We start from the raw sequence: 22,773 nt of genomic DNA, 5'->3' as shown, positions 1-22,773 counted from the left end.
CTCTGAAAGCCACCAACTCATGTCAGGTTGAGCTCTATTCCCCTTTCTGTCTGGATTCTTAAATTACAGCAGCAGGAAACAAAGACCCTGTGGTTTATTTTCAAAATCATTTGTTATCTTGTCCTCTGTGTGTCTATTTAAAAATAGTGCTGTGCAGGGTTGTGCTGTCAGTGTGAAGGAGATAAGTGGAGCACAAGCTGAGGGCAAGCAACCATCTGTTAGCAGTTTCTTGAAAATTCTGTCACCTTAACAGACAAGACCATTGAATCTAGACCCCAGAGGCTTCTAGAAAGCTCTAGCGCAGTACCTAATTGAGGAGATGGGGAAGCTGAGACTCAGAGAGTTTAGGTCCCTTGTCTAAGCTTTGCCCAGCTAGTGGGACCAGAGCTGAGAATGGAACGTTGGGCTCCACTCCTCACCTATCGCTTTTCCTCTATCTATGCTGCAATTGTGGTGATAGTGTTTAGTAGAAAGAACTGTATTTCCTTAAGCATTTTTGTCCCATATACTCTGCTGCTTTTCAGCTATTATTAACTAGAGCTTATCCAATCTCAGAAAAATGGCCAGGAAAAAAGTCATAAAGTTGTGATGGGAGATGAAAGTGAAAGTTAAATATTAAAGCATTGAGTCCCCTTTCTCCCTGTCCTGACATTTGGGCTAACGACATACCACCTATTGCTATATTCAAACAGTGGCTGGGAATGACTTTCAGGGCTGTTCTTTTTTAAAAAAAATTTTCCTTGGGGGCTCCTGGGTGGCTCGGGTGGTTAAGTGTCCAACTCTTGATTTTGGTTCAGGTCATGATCTCGTGGTTTATAAGATCGAGTCCCATGGTGGGTCCGTGCTCACAGCAGAAAGCCTGCTTGGGATTCTCTTTCTCTCTCTCTCTCTCTCTCTCTCTTCCCTTTCTGCCCCTCCCCTGCTCTCTCTCTGTCCCTTTCTCTCTAAATAAATAAACAAACTTTAAAAATTAAAAAAAAGTGTTCTTCATCCTCTTATTGCAGTAGTTGTTTTTCTCTTTAGATCCTGGTGAATGGAACCATTTTTGCAAGAATGTCTCCTGGGCAGAAATCTAGTCTTATTGAAGAATTTCAGAAATTAAAGTAGGTATTATTGCACGAAAGGAGAGTGTACTCATTAACTATTGCTGCGTAACAAATTAACCCCACATTTAGTGGCTTAGAATAACACCACTTATTATTTTACATTCCAACGGGTCAGAAAGCCAGGTGTGCCGAGCTGAGTCTTCCGGCTCAGGCCTCTCACAAGGCTGCAGTTAGGTGTTAGGCAGGACTGCAGCTACCTCAGTGCTGGAGGAGGAGGGACCTGCCACTGGCCTCCCTCACGTGCTGTTGGCAGGATTTTTTAGTTCCCTGTAGCTGTTGGACAGAAGCCACCCTGTGCTCCTTGCTACATGGATCATTTCATAAGGCAGCTCATAGTGTGGTAGCTAGCATCCACAAGAGTGAGCAAAAGAGACGGAGAGAGATCACCATTTTTTATATCCTCATCTCAGAAGAGACATCCCATCACTTTTGCTGTATTCTCTTTATTAGAGGCACGTCACTGAGTCTAGCCCACACCCAGGGAAGGGCTTTATATAACGTCTTGAACACCAGGAGATGGCAATCATAGAGCCATTTTGGAAGCTGCCTACCCCATACAGCATTCCTTCTGTGGCCCATACAGCATAACTTAAAGGAAGATCCTCTGCTTGGATGTAGGGAATAGAAAAAATAGGGGCTTATATATCTCAGAATGAGAAAAATGAGGAAGTGTGTGGGTCATCCCCTGGAATTATTTGAGGTTGGTCCATTAGAAGATATGTGAATGATTCCAGGACCAGTAGGAAAGAGGTGGAATGATAGTCTCACTGTATGTGGCCCTGGCAATGGTTTGGGTATGGAGGCCAAAGGAAAAAAAAAAAAAAAAAAGTCCTTTTTTTTATCTCCTTCAAAAATATAACCATGTACATCAGAGTGAAATGGTTCTTCTTGAGACCAGACCTACCTATAATTTTCTGGGAATGTTATAATTTCTGAGCTACATATTTCCAGAAAGTGAAAAGGAAAGAGAGTAGTGAAACTTCAGATAATTACTGACAAGTAGTAGCTAAAATCAGGAGACTGCCTTTCACTATTATTTTGTGTTGCCAAAACATTCTTAGGGAAGTTTTAAAAAGAATGCCTGTCAACTCCCATAATGCCTTGAGGCTGGGTTAGTAGCCAGTGTTTAAGTGACTATTTTACTTACATGGTCATTATATGATAATAGCCGAAGAAAGTAATTTTACCCATCTCAAATGCCTAAGAAATTTTGCCAATTTATATGCTTACTTTTGAAAAGCTATAGTCCCTTAAAGAAAAATTAATTCAGGAAAATATGCTGTCTCGGAATGAACTGTCTTCTCGATTTCCCCATCTTATTCCTCCTGACTTTATCACTGACAATGCACATAAGGTTGTCTGAGTTGTCTTCTGAATTCAGGGAGCACTTGAAGATGTAAGATTCTTTGTGTGATATAAAGACTAAATATGTGATTTGAGCCTGAAGAAAAGGACCCACTTCAGCAAATGTACACAGTCATGACATGCGTGAGAGCCCATGAAGTGTTTATAAGAATATTTTCGTATATACCTGCCAAATATTGGGTTGAATCTTATGAGTTTGTTTTGACCATTTTTGACTTATAAAAATGACCATCTCTTATGTGTCAGCTAATCATAAGGAAACTGTCCAAGAACTTTATTTTTTGCCTGTATTGGTGTTGTTATTACTCTTGTATTCATGCTGTGGTGTTTGCACACCAAACTGGTAGCGATTAGGAGCATATGCTCTCATATCACTCCAGAATGCCTCCAGATTATGTGTATATGCTTTTGGTTCTATCTGTTCAACCATTTCCCAAAGGTTTCTCATCCTAATGTCTAAACTTCCAGGGGCATCAGCCACCAAAAAACACAGATGGATCAGGTTATTCGGTGCATCAGGTGTGGGAAGTGCTGTGATTATGGCTGCACACGCTTAAACTTAGCCCTGATGGATACAATCACCCAGGACTTGTTTTGAAATGTGTAATCTTCTTGGTGGCCGTCCTTGGCAAAATCACTGTCATTTCCACATGGTGGAAACAACTTAAATACAACAGCCTTATTCCTCTGGGGATATTTCTCTCCAAGTCATTTGCCACGAGCCTGATGCCACGTGTGTTCAACACACACACATACATCACGTGTGAGTTGGTTGTGATGAAAATTACCCAAGAGAGGAGTTAAGGCATTAATGTTTTTTATCCATCCCCTGCAGTTACTACGTGGGCATGTGCGGAGATGGAGCTAATGACTGTGGGGTGAGTAGAACACATGAGTAGTAAAGGCCGAGTGAAGGAAACGTTTGAAACTGATGGTTTAAAGTGTTGAATTATGTATAAAATCATGTATGCATAACATATCAGTGAAATCGCAGACCAAACTATGTGGCTATGACAAACTATAGAGAGGCCTAAATTAAATAATTCTCAGCAGATGCCTTCCCATACACAAGAGAAAGCAGTACGTGTTTTAGACCCTGAGTGTTGAAGATATGGTTGAATTAATAGCCCACCTTGAAGATTTATGTGCGTAAGCAAATATTTTCAGTACAAAATCTTCAGCCCAAAACTGAACGGGATTGCTTTGTATTTCCAAAGCCTACTAGATCCTTAGGATCTGGGTAGTTGTGTTCCTCTCTTTTTAAATATTTTCGTCTAAGTTCTGTGAAAAACTGTGTTCACGCTTAGAGATCTATTATGAATTTTTCTACCTAATGCGTCACGAGAAGACGCTCGTTGTTAGTCTATGCTTCAAAACCTAAAATGAGTTACCCATTCTCATAATTATGTAGAAATTAGAACAAAACAAATAATAAGTGCTAAAAAAAGACATAGTCTCTGCCCCCTAATATTCATTATCTAGTGGTGGAAAGAATCATGCATAATATTAACCCAAACCGGGGTCCCTGGGTGGCTCGGTTGGTTAAGCATCCGACTTCGGCTCAGGTCATGCTCTTGCAGCTCGTGAGTTCGAGCCCTGTGTCAGGCTCTGTACTAACAGCTCAGAGCCTGGAGCCTGCTTTGGATTCTGTGTCTCCCTCTCTCTCTGCTTTTCTCCCGCTCATGCTCTGTCTCCTTCAAAAATAAATAAACATTAAAAATTATATATTAACCCAAGCATAAAACAGATGATCTTAATATATGTAATAGAGATACAAAATACTAAGAGAGAATAGAGGGAGAAGGAAATATTCTAATGTGTATTGAACATGAATTTAGTATGTGCCAGCCACGGTAAACAGATGCTTTGCGGTTCTACAGAACTACAGAACTACGAAATCTCATTTTATGCTCATACAATTCTTATGGGATTAAAAAATTTACTCTGGCCTGCTTATTGGCCACTGTCTGCTCTATGCTCTCTCTGGGCCATTTCGAGTCTTGCGACAATGAATTAGCCTTTATTTTAGTGAAGCAACACAGGTCCTGGAAGGATGTGTGATAAGTACGATTCGGTCCCTGTCTCCAGTGAAGATGGCTGTGAGCCCCGTACCTCGTCCCAACAGTTAACTGGTTGGCTATATCAGGGAGCCCAGAGATAGGTGGGGATTTGATATCTTTTCCTATCGTTCGTGAAGATGGTCTGCTGAGTGTAAGAACTGTGATGAGGAAGACCCCCACACATACCCATCCAAATGCTATCACCTTTTCAGTTGACTTCTTGAATGATTCCTTCCTTTTGCTTATCACATCTACATCTGCACAAGCAATGCACACACATGCATATGAACGCACACACCAGTCTTTTGCCCCAGGAGCATCGTTTAGCTGGCGCCTCTTTGGTTGATGACTTTCTGGATCTGGAGGGGGATAGTACTCCATGTGGAGGGACAGCATAAACAGACACCCAGGGCTGGAAGGTTACAGGGTTATAAACTCAATAATGTGAAGAATAGCTCATGGTGTTCAGTTAGAACATGGCCCGAGGAGTCATGGGTGTAACATGGATTTATCCTTCTAGGCTTTGAAAATGGCTCATGCGGGCATTTCACTGTCAGAGCAGGAGGCATCTGTGGCCTCCCCTTTCACCTCAAAAATAGCCAACATCGCGTGTGTGCCTCATCTCATCAGGTAAGCCACTAGTTCCCTTCCACCCTCATGACCGACGGGCTCATTGTCTGGCTCTGTACAGAATTCAACCACAATTTAAAGTGATAAATGTCACACAGAGGTATGGGTACAGTGCTATCCGAGCACCAGTTAAGGGGCCATTTGTGCTGCTTGGGAATGCTGGTAAAAACCACAAAAAGTGACCTTTGCCGAGGCTGAAAGGATGAAAGGCTATATTGTATGGACAGTTGAAAGGTAGAGTTGATACTTAAAAACTGCATTTCTTGGGGCGCCTGGGTGGCGCAGTCGGTTAAGCGTCCGACTTCAGCCAGGTCACGATCTCGCGGTGCGTGAGTTCGAGCCCCGCGTCGGGCTCTGGGCTGATGGCTCGGAGCCTGGAGCCTGTTTCCGATTCTGTGTCTGCCTCTCTCTCTGCCCCTCCCCCGTTCATGCTCTGTCTCTCTCTGTCCCAAAAATAAATAAACGTTGAAAAAAAAAATTAAAAAAATAAAATAAAATAAAATAAAATACTGTGCTTGGAAATATGGTGGATAAAGGATGAGACAGATTTTGTCCTGGAAGTCTCATGTTCCAGTAAAGGTACAGAGAGATAGAAATATAATCACAAAATGGAGAATCATCTGCCTGATCAGTGAGAAGTGCTGAACAAATTAGTTTTAAAAAAATTAATGCTCAAACAATATGGTAATTGTTCCAGTAGTTCCGATTGGTAACTCAAGCCAGGAGGGAAGGTTTCAGGAGGGGAATTGGGACTTGAAGGATGGATAGGAAGTACGTAAACGGGAAGGAGGTGGGAGAACATTCCAAGTGGGAGGAGTGGAGAGCCACATTTAGAAATGGGATTTTTAACTGGAGAGTGTAGAGCCCAATAGCCCAGGCTTCTCAGCCTCCTTAAGCGTCCTGTTGGGAGGCTTCTCAGGTGGGAGTTATGGAGGGTAAGCTGGAGCAACTGGTGTGGAGGGAGTTTAAACTCTTGGATGGTTGCACAAGTGCCTATTTGATCCATCTGAGAGGCAGTGCAATTTGAACTTCAGATGCTGTCTCACACACATGGCTCAATTCATTTGTGAATGGAATGCAGTGTTTTAAGATACACATCATGGTGTAAAATTTCTCTAGTGGCAGATGGTTTAGTAAGACTCAAGGTAGAAGCTCTTTGCTTTTTTATTTCCTAGATTCATAGAAATGAGATACGGTTCAGCTCTGTTAGGCTCATTTTACCCTTGCTATCCTTGATGTATGCTTATTTCTGAGAAAACATCCTCCAGAGGGGCAGCGAGGTACAGTTTTAAATGCATAGGTCCACAGGTTTTCATTTGTATCTTTTGAAACATGACTGACTTCCTGCTAGAGTGGAAGCCTTTTAGGATAAGGACTACACCTTATTCATTTCTGTATTATTGTGCCCAGCACTAAGCTGGACACAACAGAGCACTGGATGAATGTTTGTAGGCTGCATAAATAAATGAATTGGCTTCTTAAAATTCATAATTATAGGAGTAATTTTGGAGACCCATACTTTATTTAGAATGGCTTCTTGAGCGATTCACAAAAGGAGAAAAAGGATGAAACCACCAAGTTTATGTCAGAAAACGGTCTAGGCTTCACATGCCTGCCCCACTCTCAGCTTGTCTGCTGCTGCACCCTCTGTGCTGAAAACAAATGTTAGTGCCTCACAGCCTGGTGGAGAACATCTGCCCAATGCATCCTGGCCCATCCCTCCCAAACATTCTCATCCTGCCTGAGCCCAGGTGGTTATTAGTTTGTCTTTTAAGGTTTTCCTTCTCGAGTCCCCATTTCATTGACAAAAGCTTCAATTAGCACTAATGCCCATGTCAATGTGGGGTGGTGGTGGTGGTGGCGGTGATATGGGCTGCCCCCCATGTGAATTCGCTTCTGTTTGATGAGAGCAGGCTGCAGGAAGGGTTGTTTGCCAAGTTCACCATCCCTCCATCATGTGTTCCTGCCTCGTGTTGTTGTCTTCTTTGGCCTGTCATAACCCACCACCACACCAAGCCTCAGTTAAGGGAATAGCAGCCAAACAGGATTTTTCAAGGCGGGGTGGATATTTACTTTTTAACCTGTGGTTTTTACTGTTGTCTTTATGTCTTTTGAAGGGCACACCAGCTCAGATTATTACCATGGGTTCTCCCTGGAGTATGGAAACCAACAAAACCCAATTCATCTCACATATTGGAGTCACACCCACACTTCCTAACATGCAGAAGCACCTGTCCTTTAGCTTAATGTCTCCACGGGACTCCAAAACATACACACTTCAGTTCTCAGAAGCCTGTTGTTAGGATGTAAAGAGTCACAGCTGAGTCAATGCTTGACATTTTGTATCTCATCATAATGTCATGTGTTTCTAATATATGTGTTAATCTTTTTAAGTCACTGAAAATAAAGACTGTGCCTGATTCATTTATATACTCCATGACTCTTAGCACAATGCTGATACCTTATAAGCCCTAAATAAAAGTGAGTGAATGAGTGAGGTCATGATAGAAGCTGAAAATGAATGAACAGATGAGTGTTTCAACAAATAATTGAGACGATGAATCATTGATTAAGTGAATGTATTAGCTACAAGCTAATGTACAAGCTATTAAATTTGAACTCCCTTTGAAATATAAAAGACTGGGAGATGTATATTATGCATAACCAGTTATTTTTATCTTTTCTTAAACAGAGAAGGCCGAGCTGCTCTGGTTTCATCCTTTGGGGTATTTAAATACTTGACCATGTATGGCATAATCCAACTTATTGGTGCATCACTGCTCTATTGGGTATGAACCAAAATAATTTCTTCCCAGTTTTAATTGCATTTACATACTTGGTTTGTTCTTGGGGGTGTGGCTCCTACACAGGATTTAATGTTTTATAAATAAATGACATTTCTCAAAAACAGATGTCTGCAAACTTGGGAACTTGGCATAACTGCACACACAGCATGGAGCTAGAAATAAGTAGCTAGAGATCAGTTTTCTAGCAGTGCTGTTTTCTTCTGGATAACCTAAGATACTTGACCACTTCAAGCATTTAGTTCTCCGCTTGGAGTATGAAGAGAACTTCAGAACAGCGTAAATACAACTCAACAAGAAGTCGGTCTCCAACTATGGGCAAAAGATTAAGAAGAGATAAAAAGAAAGAGAAGTTCTGGAATTTGACCTTAAAGGGCTCAAAAACTAGAAAAACTCACATTTTGGAGCTTTACTTCTGAACTCGCGCAGAAGTTAGACACATAGACATGTCATTAGTAAAGGATTAGCATTTAAAAATTAAAAAAAAAGACTTGCAATTAAATGATAAAAATAATCACTTACAAATAATCACTTACAAATTAAATAGCTATATGGAAGAGATATGTATAAGTTGAAAATCTTCATTATTTCAGTCATAACTTGCTCTAGAGTAAAATGATCCAACAGACTCAGGGAGCGCTTCAGGGAGCATTTATTACTATACTGCTTTCCTGGGACATTTGAGACATGAATGAGGACCACAGGTCTCTAGCATCTGGTGGGCTATCATGCACAAGAATCAGACACAGAGGGCTAAGGGGCAACCAGGTGGGTAGAAACAGAAACTGGACTGGGAGTCAGAAAACCTAGATTCAAATTCTGCCTTTATCGCTAAGAACATACTAGATCTTGCCCTTAGCCAAGCCTTTATATGCTTCTGGGAGGTCAGGCTGGCAGATCCCCATAGTTCTATGAAAACGGCTTCCGGAACAAATACTGAAGCTGCCTGTGAAAATTCCTCCCTGTTTCATGTCACCTGCCTATATATAACTGCACCATTCTGAGGGGGAAAGAAGAGGAAGGATGTGAGAAAGAAAAGTAAAGAGGACAGAGAATTAGAGGATGAGAACCACTGGGAACCCTTTATTATGGAGGATGAGGAATCATTTGTATCTTCTTAAAAATCTGAAATATTTCTCAGTTCAAAGTCTTCACACACAGAATTGGAATGATAGTCTAGCCTGAAGCCATTCATTCTGATGGTTTAGACCCAGAAAAGAGTGTCCCCCAGAGACCTTAAATTAGAAACTTCAGGGCCTTGGTTTCACACTCTAAAAATCCAGAAGTATTTCTCATTTGCATAAATCTGGTCTATAATGGCTCAGACCAGGTTATAAGTTAGTGCTCAGTCAGCAGCTATGAAGCACATAAACAGACCTGGCTGCAAAAGGTATTGCAAGGCAAATTTCTGGAGGTTATATGCTGACTTTTATATATGACTCCATAAATGTAAACTTCAAACAACTTCTATGTCTACACAGACCTTAGAAAGTCAAGCATACCAGACTGAAGTCTGTAATGGGCTTCCTTGGGAATAGTGGCAGTTGTTCAGTTTATAAAAGTGAACGGACCCCAAGAGAACTATTTGTGAACTCAATCCATGGATAGGATGGAGAGGAACACCTGTTGAATGATTTGAGGCTTGGATTTCAAATGTTTAAGCTTAAAGTTCCCAGCGGGTATCTCATGTCGAGAATTCAAATGTCCAGGCTGAGACTACAGCTGTCAGATTACTGTGGCCAAAGCCTGGGTGTTTCCCAATGGACTGACTCTTGTTGCTAACATGGAATTAAGTTAAACACTGGGAAAATAGTGATCTGGCTTCATTATCTACACTGAGATGCTAAAGATCATAGGCAAGTTACTTTCTTTTTAAAGAGGAGAGAAAAATAACAGTTGCTTCCTGATTACGTTCAGAAAGAGAGTTGGCAATAATAAAAATGCTATAATGGCAGAAGCAACATTTATATTTACTTTTATTTCCTTTCCAGCAGCTACAGCTTTTTGGGAATTACCAGTATCTCATGCAAGACGTAGCCATTACCTTGATGGTCTGTTTAACAAGTAAGTACTTCAGCAAAGTAAACAGCATTATTTGTATTTATTTACCCATGACATTCTAGAAATGCTCATACAAATAAAAGCTTTTGGGAATGATACACCTTTACTACTGAAACCACTTGTACTTGTGAATTTTTTGAAAGAGGTGTTGGCAGTAAGTGGAGGCTTGAAGTCCTGAGATTTGGCACTAAAACATCCTGATAGCAAATAAGTCTTAGCTTCATAAAATGGTCAATGTATTCTGAGTTCCTTGTAGGTTTGTGTCTTGTACATAGAAAATTGTACAAGAAACCTAGAAAGGGAAATGTTTAAAACCCAAAGGTCACTTTCCATTATTCAGCTATGTTTCACGTTGACATGAAACCAGATTTTTGCTAGGTCTTTGACATGTTGAGAACAAATGCGAGCATTTAACTCTAGAAATTCTCTCAAAAGCAAGGTGTGACTCACAGCAGCTACTGCTCATTTCCTTCCTTTGTGATGACACTGCGATAAAGTATTTCTTATCCAAGAACTCAGGGCTTCATACTAACTCTTAATAAGGGAGAAAGGAGACTGCCTCAACAGAGAGCAAAGAAAAAGAATGACATAGTCATCTCTTTTTCCTTGTTCAACAATGGGACTGTTATGAAAACAGATAAAAAAAATCAGACAATGCAGGATATTAATAACCTTGAGAATTTCATGTAGCATCTTAAAACATGAAACGGATACATCAACCCTGTGGCAAAATTTACCAGTGTCAGAAACATACGTGACATTAATTTCGATTCTTAGGGTGGAAATGTGTATTTGTAGTCCATTAGCCTATTTTTCTGTGCATTATTAATAGTCACATGACTGGAATATTTTGAGTCAATGATATTGCCTTTGCAATGTTGGCTATTTTTAAGCACTTTGTGTGATTTACTTGTGAACATGGTCGATGATGCTAAAAGAAGAAAAGAAGAAGAGGAAGAAAAAAAAAAAACCACCAGGAACTTCCAGGAGCTAAGCTAGCAGCAGTAGCACAAAGGTGAAGGCTATGGCTATTCACCACTCCCTATCTCTGAGAACTTTGGCAAATTATTTATGAAATAATTTTCTGACATGAAATGTTCTCATATGATTGTGAGGATCAGACAAAACAATGCATGTGAAGGGTACAACACAGTGTGTCACACACTGTAAGCACTCACAGCAAGATGAATGATACCACCCTGCACCTAATCTCTTTTTCTTCTTTTGAAATAACTGGCTAACTCAGTGAGCCCTTGAACAGAGTTAGAATGCGTACAGCTAGGCTGATTGATTCAAAATCCAAAAACGTGAGTAGTAGTGTTTGTGTTTTTCTCCTCTGCCTTCAAACGCTATTGTTTTTCCATCACTGCAAGCCCAATCATCCCACGGGCACATCACTTCCTGGTCAATATCAGGTATTAAAATGATTTCAGACATCAAAAGCCTAGGTATCGTAAATGAACATTTCGTGTTTGCATCCAGTTCAAACTTTTTCTTCCTCTAGATCAAACCTGACCTTGAAGCAAGCAGTGGGAGAGAAGGCCATACTCTCTACTTTCCTTGGGCCCCTTGCTCAGGGAACCTTGGAACAACAAAAGCAAATGGCCCTTTATACACGTGGGGTATTGTAGTTTTGTCCTGTCAAGTACCGTCTAATGTGGCAGGCATCTAAACTTCAGGCAATTGGTATGGGATCACTGGTGAGTTTGGGGGTTTTTCAGATTCCTGTGAATTGCTCTGGACTAGACTCCTTCCTGACATGGGTGGTATTCTCTCCCTCTGACTCCCCAGGATTCCTTTCAACAATTGCCTGCTGGTGGTAAACACCACGAAGACTTTTTCTACTGCTTGGCTCCCTAGCCCCCGCAGACTGCCCCCACTGGGTGGATTCCTTCCAACACAGCCCCAGCCTGGCTAATTTCCATAGCTTCCACTTCACCTAATGGATAGATATATAGCTTTCTCTCGCTGCTGCCCCCCGTCCTTCTCCTCTGTTATTGCAGCCGAAGGTGGCAAGCCAATCTTCCCCCTCAAGACACTTCAGGTCTCTCGTAGAGTAGTTCTTTTGACCTCCCCTAATTTTGGATTGGAGTGATGCTAGGAAGATAACCATAATTCTTGCAGCTCTTAACAATTTCCCTTAAAGCATGGTTTTCTCTTATGGATTTGGCACATAGGTAATTGCTTGGGGGTAGGGGCATGGCTACACTTGAAGGACCAGTATGGATACCTCTGAGTGAGTACAACAGAGATATGGCATGATCTCTCTTTACATTCAGTTGGGATTTATCATTATCAAATATGAGATTCAGTAAAATTCCTCAGACAGAGGAAAAGCCCCATTCAACATCCTCTTAGATGTGTTCATCTCCTACTACATGTTAGGTACATAGGTGTCTGGGGCATGAAAAGACTGATCACTGAAGTATAGAGTTAGTTGGGGAGGGGGCTTCACACAAATGTATGAAGGAAATGAAAGTCAAAAGTAGTGAGTGCCAGAACACAGCAGGTGCTTTGGGAGTTCAGAGAAACGAGAGGTTATTTCTGATAATCTGGGGTTAAGGCAGAGATGGCAATGGAGAAAAGAGAGAAATACTAAGGATGGCTTCATGGAAGAAGTAACATTTGCACCAAAATAGAAAGGATGGACAGATTTCAAAAATCTTTTCCCAAAAGAAGAGCTTTTCAAGTAGAATGAGGCAGCATGAGCAAGAGAGAGCTGGGGCATGAGTTTTTCAATTTGACCACACTGTAGCGTATGTGAAAAGGAACAGCAGGAGATGCAATTTGAAAAGATGAGTTGGGTCAGATCATAGAACTTGACTACCAGGTTGAGAACTGTGGACATTCATCTGCAGATGTTAGTAGTCATTGACAATTGGACGATTAATATAAAATCACTCTCACCACGGCTCTTTTCTTTCCAGGTTTCCAGGTTAGGGTGTTTAACCTCAAGCCTGAATTAGTATGGCACAAAGATAATGCCATTGCATATTTAATTTTTTATGCACCTGCTTTCCTATACTGCCTTGTTCTTACAAGATTTTAAGGTAACACAAAGGTAGCTAATAAGACAAGCTATATTAAAGGGGAAATCAAGCAGAATAGTAAAATGAAGTCAGAGAAGTCAATTAAGAAAATGTATGTCTTAAAGCTCAATTTGACCCTAGTAGGTATAGGAGCCATTTTGAAAGGAATTTGTTCTAGCTGCATCTCTATCCTCTTCAACAAAACCCACTCAAATTAGATCAAGAAAATAGAGATAGGGGGATGTTTATGAATATAATTCTCAAAAAAAAAAATCTGAGAATAGAAACTCAGAAGCACCCAGTCCAGAGAAGGACTAGAACACCAAAGAGTGAAAAACAGAGGCCACTTTTTTTATTTCCAAGAAACCATCTTGTCTCTTTCTTCTCCTTTCCACTCTTTTTTTATCTGACTTAAACTCATTCACCTTGCAAATGACCCTAAATGGTGTCTCTATTATTGAATCTCCATAACCTTTCTGTTTGTCTTTGCACAGCTAATTAGCTCAGCCTCTCGGTGTCTCATTTGCAAATATTTTGGAGAGAAAATTCATTGACCTAACTTGAGTAAGATGTCTACCTTAAGCCAGTCATTTCTGTGAATGAAAATGAGGTCATGTAATTTGGCTCCATTTAGGCCAACCATTTCAGCATGTGGAAGGAGGTACTGTCCAGAGAAAAAGGCTGTAGGAGGGACTCCATCCATTATGTAAATGCATCTCTTACATAAATTCCAACATTGCTTCAAAGAATCCTAAATTTTTTTTTTTTTTGGTTCTTGCTCCCTTTGGAGAATATCATGGAAGACAGAGATCTTTTCACCTTAAAAGCCTCATGAGGCACATTCAAAATCTTGCATGTGGTTCAGGTGGGTTCAGGAGGCTCTGGAAATTTGAGTTACATGACTTGAAATGTCCATAATATAAAGCAAGCCAACTATTTAGGAGAATCACACCCACAATATATCCAAATAATGCTGAAAAATTATGAGTATCCTTTGAAAATAAAAATTTGAAACTGCTAGGTCCTCCCACATAGCAGGCCCTATACTAATTTCAGTAAGGGACAGGAAATGGTATGAGACTAGATTTCCTCCCTCAACGAGCTCATAGTCTGCTGAGTGCATGTGTCAACGACTAGATTTAATCTGAGACAGCCTCACTACGGGGCAGCAAAATGAGTAATGTGCTGTGGACTCTCAGAGGAGAGAGTGATTAATTCTGAATAAAATATAACACTTCACAAGCTTACATTTCTCTCCATGCAACATGATTGCATATATCAACATCATTTTGAAGAAACCTGGGCAATTCAGAAAAGTTTTTTATCCTTTTTGATTCATGAAATCCACACTACTGTAGTATGCTATAGAGCAGAGAATGGGAGGCTTTACAGACTTAAGTTTATTTTACCACCCTATTGCTCACAAACTATGGGTCTTTACATAAGGGGCCCTACTTCTCTGAAGCTCAGTTTCTTCACCTGTAAAATAGAGATGAGATACCTATTTTGCATTGATTTTTTTTTTAATTTTTTTTTCAACGTTTTTTATTTATTTTTGGGACAGAGAGAGACAGAGCATGAACGGGGGAGGGGCAGAGAGAGAGGGAGACACAGAATTGGAAACAGGCTCCAGGCTCTGAGCCATCAGCCCAGAGCCCGACGCGGGGCTCAAACTCACGGACCGCGAGATCGTGACCTGGCTGAAGTCGGACACGTAACCGACTGCGTCACCCAGGCGCCCCTGATTTTTAAAGAAATAACGTTTAGAGGCGCCTGGGTGGCTCAGTCAGTTGAGTGTCTGACTCTCAATTTCAGTTCAGGTCATGATGTCACAGTTTGTGGGTTCGAGCCCAGCATCGGGCTCCTCGCTGACAGTGCAGAGCCTGCTTGGGATTTTCAGTCTCCCTCTCTCTCTGCCTGCCCCCCCCCGCCCATTGGCTCTCTGTCCCCCTCTCTCAAAATAAATAAACATTAAGAAAAAAAAAAAAGAAATGATGTGTATAAGACACATAGCATAGCCTCTGGAACATAGTAGGGGCCCTTAAACGCTAGTCGTTAATTTTATAGTCAGATATACACATTCTCTATCAGAAAGTATTAGGATTTCTAATATGGGAAAAGTTAAAATATTCTTTATGTTAGGACTCTATCAATCAGCTATTACCACATTACTACTGTATAACAAACTTCTCCCCAAAGCCCGGTGGCTTACAATACCATTGCTCTGTAGGTAGACTGTCAGTCAGCTGGTCTAGGTCAGCTGAATCTGATCTGTTTTAGGAGGTAGATCAGTTGGTCTTGCCCCAGGTTAGGGGTTTCATTCAAGTCAGCTCCACAGTTTTAATTCTGGACCCAGGCTGGCCTAACAGACCTGAGCATGATCACAGAGAGTAAGCATTGCCATGCAAGCAGGCCTCAAACCTCTGCTAACATCTCTTCGGCCAGAGAAAATCGCAAAGCAAAACCAAAATTAAAGGGTGGTAAAGTGCACTCTACCACAATGAGGCGAATAATTCAATCTAACACAGTCTCTGTGTGAAAGAAAAGTCAGAAGCTCAGTGAGCATCTGAGAAAGAGAGCACCGGAGAGCAGAATACACAGAGATGCAATTAGACTTCTCTCCATTATCCACAGCCTACTTAGTCATTTGGTGGCCATCTTCTTCCTTGAGTGCAGGAACGTGGGAAAAACTAGAAACAATGTAGCCTCTCTGCCTTCTGTGGCCCCAGGGCACAGTCTCCTTGCATTGACCACAGTCCACATGGTGCCCCTTCCTTGCCTGCCATGCAATGACTTCTCACACCAACCATCCAGAGTGAGGCCAGACTTTACAACTTAAGGGCACAGCCTCCACAAGACTGCCCTTACTTTAGACCTCAGCCATAAGTTTGGGGGCCCCCATGACACCCACAAGTCTGATTAGCTGGCTGCAAAATTGGGGGGTTCTTCTTCTCCCCATAGGTTCAGTGATTCATATCAACAACTCAAAGAATTCAGGGAAGTGCTATACATATGATTCCAGTTTTATTATAGCAAAGGGATACAAATCAGAACCAGCCAAAGGGAGAGTGAGGTCTGGTGGGAGGATCCCCACACATCCATTGTCCTCTTCCTGGGGTGTCAGTTTGCCTTATCTTCCTGGCATATCAATGTGTGACAATATGCAGAGGATTGCCATACAAGGAAATCCACCTGAACTTTGGTGTCTAGAGTTTTTACTGGGGTTTCATTATTTAGACATGATTGGTGGAATCATTTGCCATGAAGTTGATCTCAATCTTTTTATTTTTCAAATTTTTTTTTTGAGTTTTATTTTTGAGAGAGAGAGAGAGAGAGGGCAAGCAGGGGAAGGACAGAGAGAGAGGGAGAGAGAATCCCAAGCAGGCTCTGCACTGCCAGCACAGAGCCTGATGTGGGGCTTGAACTCATGAACCACGAGATCATGACCCGAGCTAAAGTCAAGAGTCGGATGCTTAAACCAGCTGAGCCATCCAGGTGCCCCAAGTTGATCTCAACCTTTGGTGTCATGGCATCTATATGCTGGATTATCATTTTATCACCAACTCTCTTTATGCCTGCCATCTGTCATCTTATTTGCATAAACCATCATTGCTATCATGAATAAAGACACTCCTATCAACTTAGGAAATCCCAACAACTTAGAGGATACATCCCAGGAACTGGGAATAAAAGCCAACCAAATTCTTTATTACAACCCGTCTTTGTCTTCCTTTAGACTTCAAGTTCTTTGGGGCAGATGAGATGACCTCCTCATCTGTGCATACTTCACACCTTGCAACCTAGCACTGTCCCAGGGAAATATTGATTAAATTGGTAAAGGTAAAGCCTTAGGTGCACCTGGGTGGCTTATTCAGTTAAACCTCTGACTCTTGGTTTCAGCTCAGGTCGTGGTCTCGCGGTTTGTGAGTTCAAGACCTGCATCAGTCTTCATGCTGACAGTGCAGAACTTGCTTGGGGTTCTCTCTCCCCCTCTCTCTCTGCCCCTTCCCTGCTCACTCTGTCTCCAAATGAATAAATAAATAAATAAATAAACTTAAGCAAAAAAAAGGTAAATCCTTAGTCATAGAGCTTTAGAGTAAAAGAGTTGGAAGAGACTTTGGAGATCATTTAGATATTCCAACACATTCATTTTATACATGAGAAAAATGAAGTACCAGAGGGTTCAGGTGATTACCCAAGAACCCACCGAGCAAACTGAAGACCTACTTTAGAGTTTTATCATCCCAGACTGGACACCTGCTCCTACCACCCTACCCCTTCATTCATGAACACAAAGCTCAGCATACACACTCTACTTTCTTCCTTACATCAAAGAAACCAATGATTTGCCATGAAAAAGGAAAAGGTATCAGCTATGAAGACAAGAAGTGAAACACGACTCTTGTGTAAACCTTTGATGTAGTGTATCTAATTCCTGACTTTTCCATGCTTCTTCCCTGCACTGCCCTAAGAAGTAAAGTACATTCCATTTTCAATAGCTTGTTAGAACATATGGCTCCTAAGAAGGATGCAGTCTGTTGTTTTTGTTGTTCTGTTTAATCTCTGCCTATCGCCTATCCTTTAAATTAAAAAAATACATAAACTCTAGGATCAAAGCTATAATACATTTTAATACTCTCATCTGGAAGCTAACCAAGCTTAATACACTCTAGCAGTTCTCCATTTACACACTTATCCAGCAGGGAACAGAACACACCTCTAGCATCTATCCTGGTACACTGAAGTGCTCAGAGAATGTTGGATGAATGAATAATAAAATCAGTACTTAAAAAATAATCTCCAGCATATGAAGATTAATCTAGCTTGATGCTTCTTACTCTCCTTATCTTAAACTCTCTGCCTTCCTACCAGCACTGAGAGATCATAGTACTGCTTATCCATGTGGAAGGCCACCTTTCTATTTTACATACCTTTCCTGGTCGTCTTGTGAAGAAAATATATGCACCATGAAATATGGTAAATGTATTATTTATAGAGCTTTTAAACCTCTTTTTGTTTCTGAAGGTGAAACAAAAGCATGGAAGTGGCAAAGGCTGGTAGCATTGGATATACACCAATGCTTATATACATGTGCTTCCCTAGATGTAAACCCTGAGTTCATGTTTGCTGAATCTGAATCCTAACGGAAGTCTCAAGGTAACAGGCATCTCAATCTTCTATTGTCAATAATGAAACCGTAATAGGGGAAAATGCATTTGTCTTTCAGTGAGTTCAACTCATGCCTACCCCAAACTGGCTCCTTACCGACCGGCAGGACAGCTCCTCTCTCCCCCTTTGCTGCTCTCAGTCTTTTTGAACACCTGTTTCACCTGCATTGTGCAAATCTGTGCATTTCTCTATGTGAAGCAGCAGCCCTGGTATTGTGAGGTCTACAGATACAGGTAAGTTCAGTTTTTTTAGTTTTCCTTTCTGAAGGTGATACGAGTGCCCAATGTCACTGTACAACTTGGTTGAACATACACCCTAAATTTTTAATTAACAACAGTTGGGTCTCCGGGGTTCTATGCTACCAGTGTCAGGATAGAACACCAAACACAGTTAATAGGTGGAGTCCTGGGGTGAGCCATGTCATTTGGCGGGGGGGGGGGGGGGAGATCTTCACATTGGTTGTTAATGTGTAGACTAAATGTGTTTACTAAATGAATGCATTCATTCCCTGGTGGTTTGGATATCATATAGACCAGAGGTCAGCAAACGTTTCTTACATAGGGCTAGACAATAAATACTTTAGGCTCTGTGGACTAGACAGTGTCCGTTGCAATTACTCAGTACTACTGTTGTAGTGAAAAGCAGACATAGACAATCAATAAAAAGTAGGTGTGACTATGTTCCAATAATACTTTATTTACAAAAAGAGGTGTTGAGTTGGATTTGGCCTATGGACTTAGTCAGCTGGCCCCTGATTTACAAGAGAGATTGGCTTAAATTAGCTTGAGTTTTTCAAAAGAATGTTAAAATTAAAATGTTTGTTGATGGTATCATTGTTCTCATTGCTTTGAACACTAGACTCGGGGCAAATCTTTACCACCCCGGGTTTTAATTTCTGTAAGGATAAATTAAGGGTAAAATGTGGGGAACTATACCATAGGTATTCAAACTATTTGCTTCTGAAAAGGCCTGCCTGAACTCCAAAAGGAAAGGCAGAAAAGGGGCTGCTCTTTTTGAGGTAAGGCTTGGACAAACTCCCCTTCACAGACTCCATGATGCTCCTGAGGCACCGGAGCCCCAGCAACCAGTGAAAGATTGAAAACTACTGAATGATGTCTAAGATTGCCATTTATACCCTAAATTCAGCAATTCAAGTATTATTGCTTGGAGTAGAGAATTCATTTTTGTCTCAAAACTAGATTTTTCTCCTCATGGGAAGGCATATATTCAGATAAGTAAAATTCTGAATCTGGGAGACAAGCAGGGAAAGCTAAATGGATGATGGCTAGGTAGTCGTGCCTTTATCATTAACCATGCAACACTAGGCCTTAACTCTCTTATCTGCAATGTAAGTATACCAGATTAAATATATTTTTGTGTTAAACTCTATAATTCAGGTCTTCTGGTCTATCTGTCCCCTTTGTGCAAAAACATTATGTGACTACTGATTATTTGTTTCATTAATGTACTCAGCAAACATTAATTGAACATCTACCATATGCCAAACACATTGTGGGACCCCAGGGAACCAAAGATATTAAGACTTAAGTCTATTTATTGGGAACTAATTTCATCTATAAACAGTTACAAGAGTAAAAAGTTTCAAGCTGAACAAGAAAGCTGATACAAACTAATTTGTGAGTTTGGAGATTAAAAAAAATAAACATTGCAAATAGATCAGTCTGGACTGGGAAGGCTCATCTTTTAAACAAACGTTTTTCTGAGCAACTATTCTGTGGCATTTCTGTGGTAGGTGTTAAGGCATTGTAAATTTGGGTAAAATCACAACAAAGTCAACCGAAAAGAGAAATTCCATATTCAAGGAACTCTCATCCCAGGGGTGGAAAATAAAAACATGTGAATGAATAATTGCAGAACAATGAGCTAAATACAGCACTAGAAGCAAGAACAGAGAGCAGTAGGCAAACTTTCCAGTGAACTAAAGACAACAGAGGAATGGAGACGGAATAGAGTATTTGACCCAGGCGTGTGCAAACTGTAGTACTTGGGGAACAGAAAATTTTCCTATGTGTTTGGAGTATAAGGAGCAGAGGAGGGCTGGCAAAAGATAAGGGCAGGAAGCCAGATTCGAAGATTTCTGGGCTTGCTTGAGAAGTTGGCATTTAATTTATTAGCAAAATAGAGCCACTGACACTCAGAAACAGGAGAGGGTCATTCTTGGATCCTCAGGAAGAGAGTGATATGGAGCAGGCAGATTCATACTCAGGACCTAAGGTAGTAGGCTTATATTAGTCCTCAGAAGAGAAAACAACACATACATACTCTCTCTCTCTCTCTCACACACACACACACACACACGTGCCCACCACAACCCTCCCCCAACATGCACGAATGCACACACATGGGCAGCCATGGTTCATTTGTTCTGAACTGAAAGGAATTTCATAGAAAATTATCATCCAAGCCCTTTCAACACAAATCACTTGTTCTAAATGGAATGATAGACAAAGAATAATTTTGACTTGTTCTAAATGTTATTTCTGCTTTGTCATTGCAAGAGGTGAACAAAATATGTCTTGGTAGTTACTGGCTGGGACAATCTGAAAGCTGAGACCCCATGGCAGTGATAAACTTTTTTTGTTTTCCCGCCACCTGGATAAAAATAGAATAGAAAATCCCATAAATGTTGGCGATTCTCTTGTAGTAAGTGCTTTCTGGACAACCAAAGTAATTTCTCAATGAATATGAGTTTGGAGAGAAATGGGACTGAAAATGCAACGCTGATTCCTGGTTCAGTTTTAAGTTTTGAGAGTACCACACTGTGGCCCCTCACCACCATCAACTGTATCACAGCAGCGTTTATCTTCTCTAAGGGAAAGCCATTTCGAAAACCCATCTACACAAACTGTGAGTATATGAAGTTTAATTTTCCTTCCATTTCCCCACCCTCCCCAGAGTTGCAGTTCAGTGGTACAGTGATGGCTGACCTCTGGAATGAAGTATCTACAAATGGTTGTATAATGCTTTTGTGACTTGCTCTCATTCTTACAAGCTCTCCCTCTAGTTATCCACCATTTTTTTTGTTATTTTCTTTCACTTTCTGTATTTTCTCAGCTTTATCTTGCAATTAAAAAAGAGGGGCGCCTGGGTGGCTCAGTAGGTTAAGCGTCTGACTTCGGCTCAGGTCATCATCTTGCAGGTCCTGAGTTTGAGCCCCACATCAGGCTCTGTGCTGACAGCTCAGAGCCTGGCGTCTGTTTCAGATTCTGTGTCTCCCTTTCTTTCTGCCCCTCCCCCACTTGCTCTCTCTCTCTCTCTCCCAAAAATAAATACACGTTAAAAAATTTTTTTAAATGTAATTCCATTTAAAATGTTTTTTTTAATGGAGTATTGAAGGATAATTTTTTTTTAATATATATATGAAATTTATTGACAAATTGGTTTCCATACAACACCCAGTGCTCATCCCAAAAGGTGCCCTCCTCAATACCCATCACCCACCCTCCCCTCCCTCCCACCCCCCATCAACCCTCAGTTTGTTCTCAGTTTTTAACAGTCTCTTATGCTTTGGCTCTCTCCCACTCTAACGTCTTTTTTTTTTTTTCCTTCCCCTCCCCCATGGGTTCCTGTTAAGTTTCTCAGGATCCACAGAAGAGTGAAACCATATGGTATCTGTCTTTCTCTGTATGGCTTATTTCACTTAGCATCACACTCTCCAGTTCCATCCACGTTGCTACAAAAGGCCATATTTCATTTTTTCTCATTGCCACGTAGTATTCCATTGTGTATATAAACCACAATTTCTTTATCCATTCATCAGTTGATGGACATTTAGGCTCTTTCCATAATTTGGCTATTGTTGAGAGTGCTGCTATGAACATTGGGGTACAAGTGCCCCTATGCATCAGTACTCCTGTATCCCTTGGGTAAATTCCTAGCAGTGCTATTGCTGGGTCATAGGGTAGGTCTATTTTTAATTTTCTGAGGAACCTCCACACTGCTTTTTGAAGGATAATTTTCATGAGTGGTAGAAACCTGGGCAGGAAACTCCTTATGTGCAGATACACACATGCATTATTAAATAGTTACGGGTCCTGTCCTGTTGTGAGTCATCAAGAATGATTTTGAGTATATATATATATCCAGATACTTTGTAAAAGACTTTTCTAACCAATTCAGATACAACTTGACCTCTTTGTAGCTTCACAACATTGGGCAAGTTACTTTATTCTGTGCATTTCTTGAATCACCACTGATTTTAGCCATCTCTTCTTCTCTGAATTGCCTACGTACATTTTTATCCATTCTTTTCCAACAGGGTCACTCTTCTATTTCTTATTTATTTGTATGAGTTGTTTATTCCTTTGCGATTTTCTTCCCATTGCCTTTAGGCACAGAGAGGTTTTTCCCATTGCAAAATCAGGTAGATTAGCATTTCCTTGTTTTTTAAATTTATTTTAATGCTTTTTAAATCTAATGTTAATTTCATCATACAGTTTGAAGTAGAGATCAAACTACTTTATCTAACTAGTCACTCGTTTTCCCAGCAGATTTTATTACTTAATATTTCTTTTCATCATTTATTTCT

At 40.8% G+C, this 22,773-nt stretch overlaps 1 protein-coding gene across 1 annotated transcript in view; it reads left to right on the top strand.

The window, feature by feature from the left end:
* ATP13A5 (ATPase 13A5) overlaps positions 1-22,773 on the top strand; it is a 114,330-nt gene that overhangs the window by 82,415 nt on the left and 9,142 nt on the right. Inside the window, exons 21-27 of the mRNA XM_047100030.1 lie at positions 1,024-1,103; positions 3,307-3,349; positions 5,052-5,161; positions 7,854-7,950; positions 9,957-10,029; positions 18,283-18,457; positions 20,890-21,092. Coding sequence (XP_046955986.1) covers positions 1,024-1,103; positions 3,307-3,349; positions 5,052-5,161; positions 7,854-7,950; positions 9,957-10,029; positions 18,283-18,457; positions 20,890-21,092 — 781 coding nt within the window. The remainder of the gene's footprint in view (positions 1-1,023; positions 1,104-3,306; positions 3,350-5,051; positions 5,162-7,853; positions 7,951-9,956; positions 10,030-18,282; positions 18,458-20,889; positions 21,093-22,773) is intronic.

Source organism: Lynx rufus, unplaced genomic scaffold (assembly GCF_022079265.1).
Source record: "Lynx rufus isolate CCGP_SWC_20201006 ecotype Redwood Valley unplaced genomic scaffold, mLynRuf1.p SCAF_5, whole genome shotgun sequence".
Classification (NCBI taxonomy): Eukaryota; Metazoa; Chordata; class Mammalia; order Carnivora; family Felidae; genus Lynx; species Lynx rufus.
The sequence above is the reverse complement of the archived record's forward strand: the minus strand, read 5'-3'. Positions and strand labels throughout refer to the sequence as shown.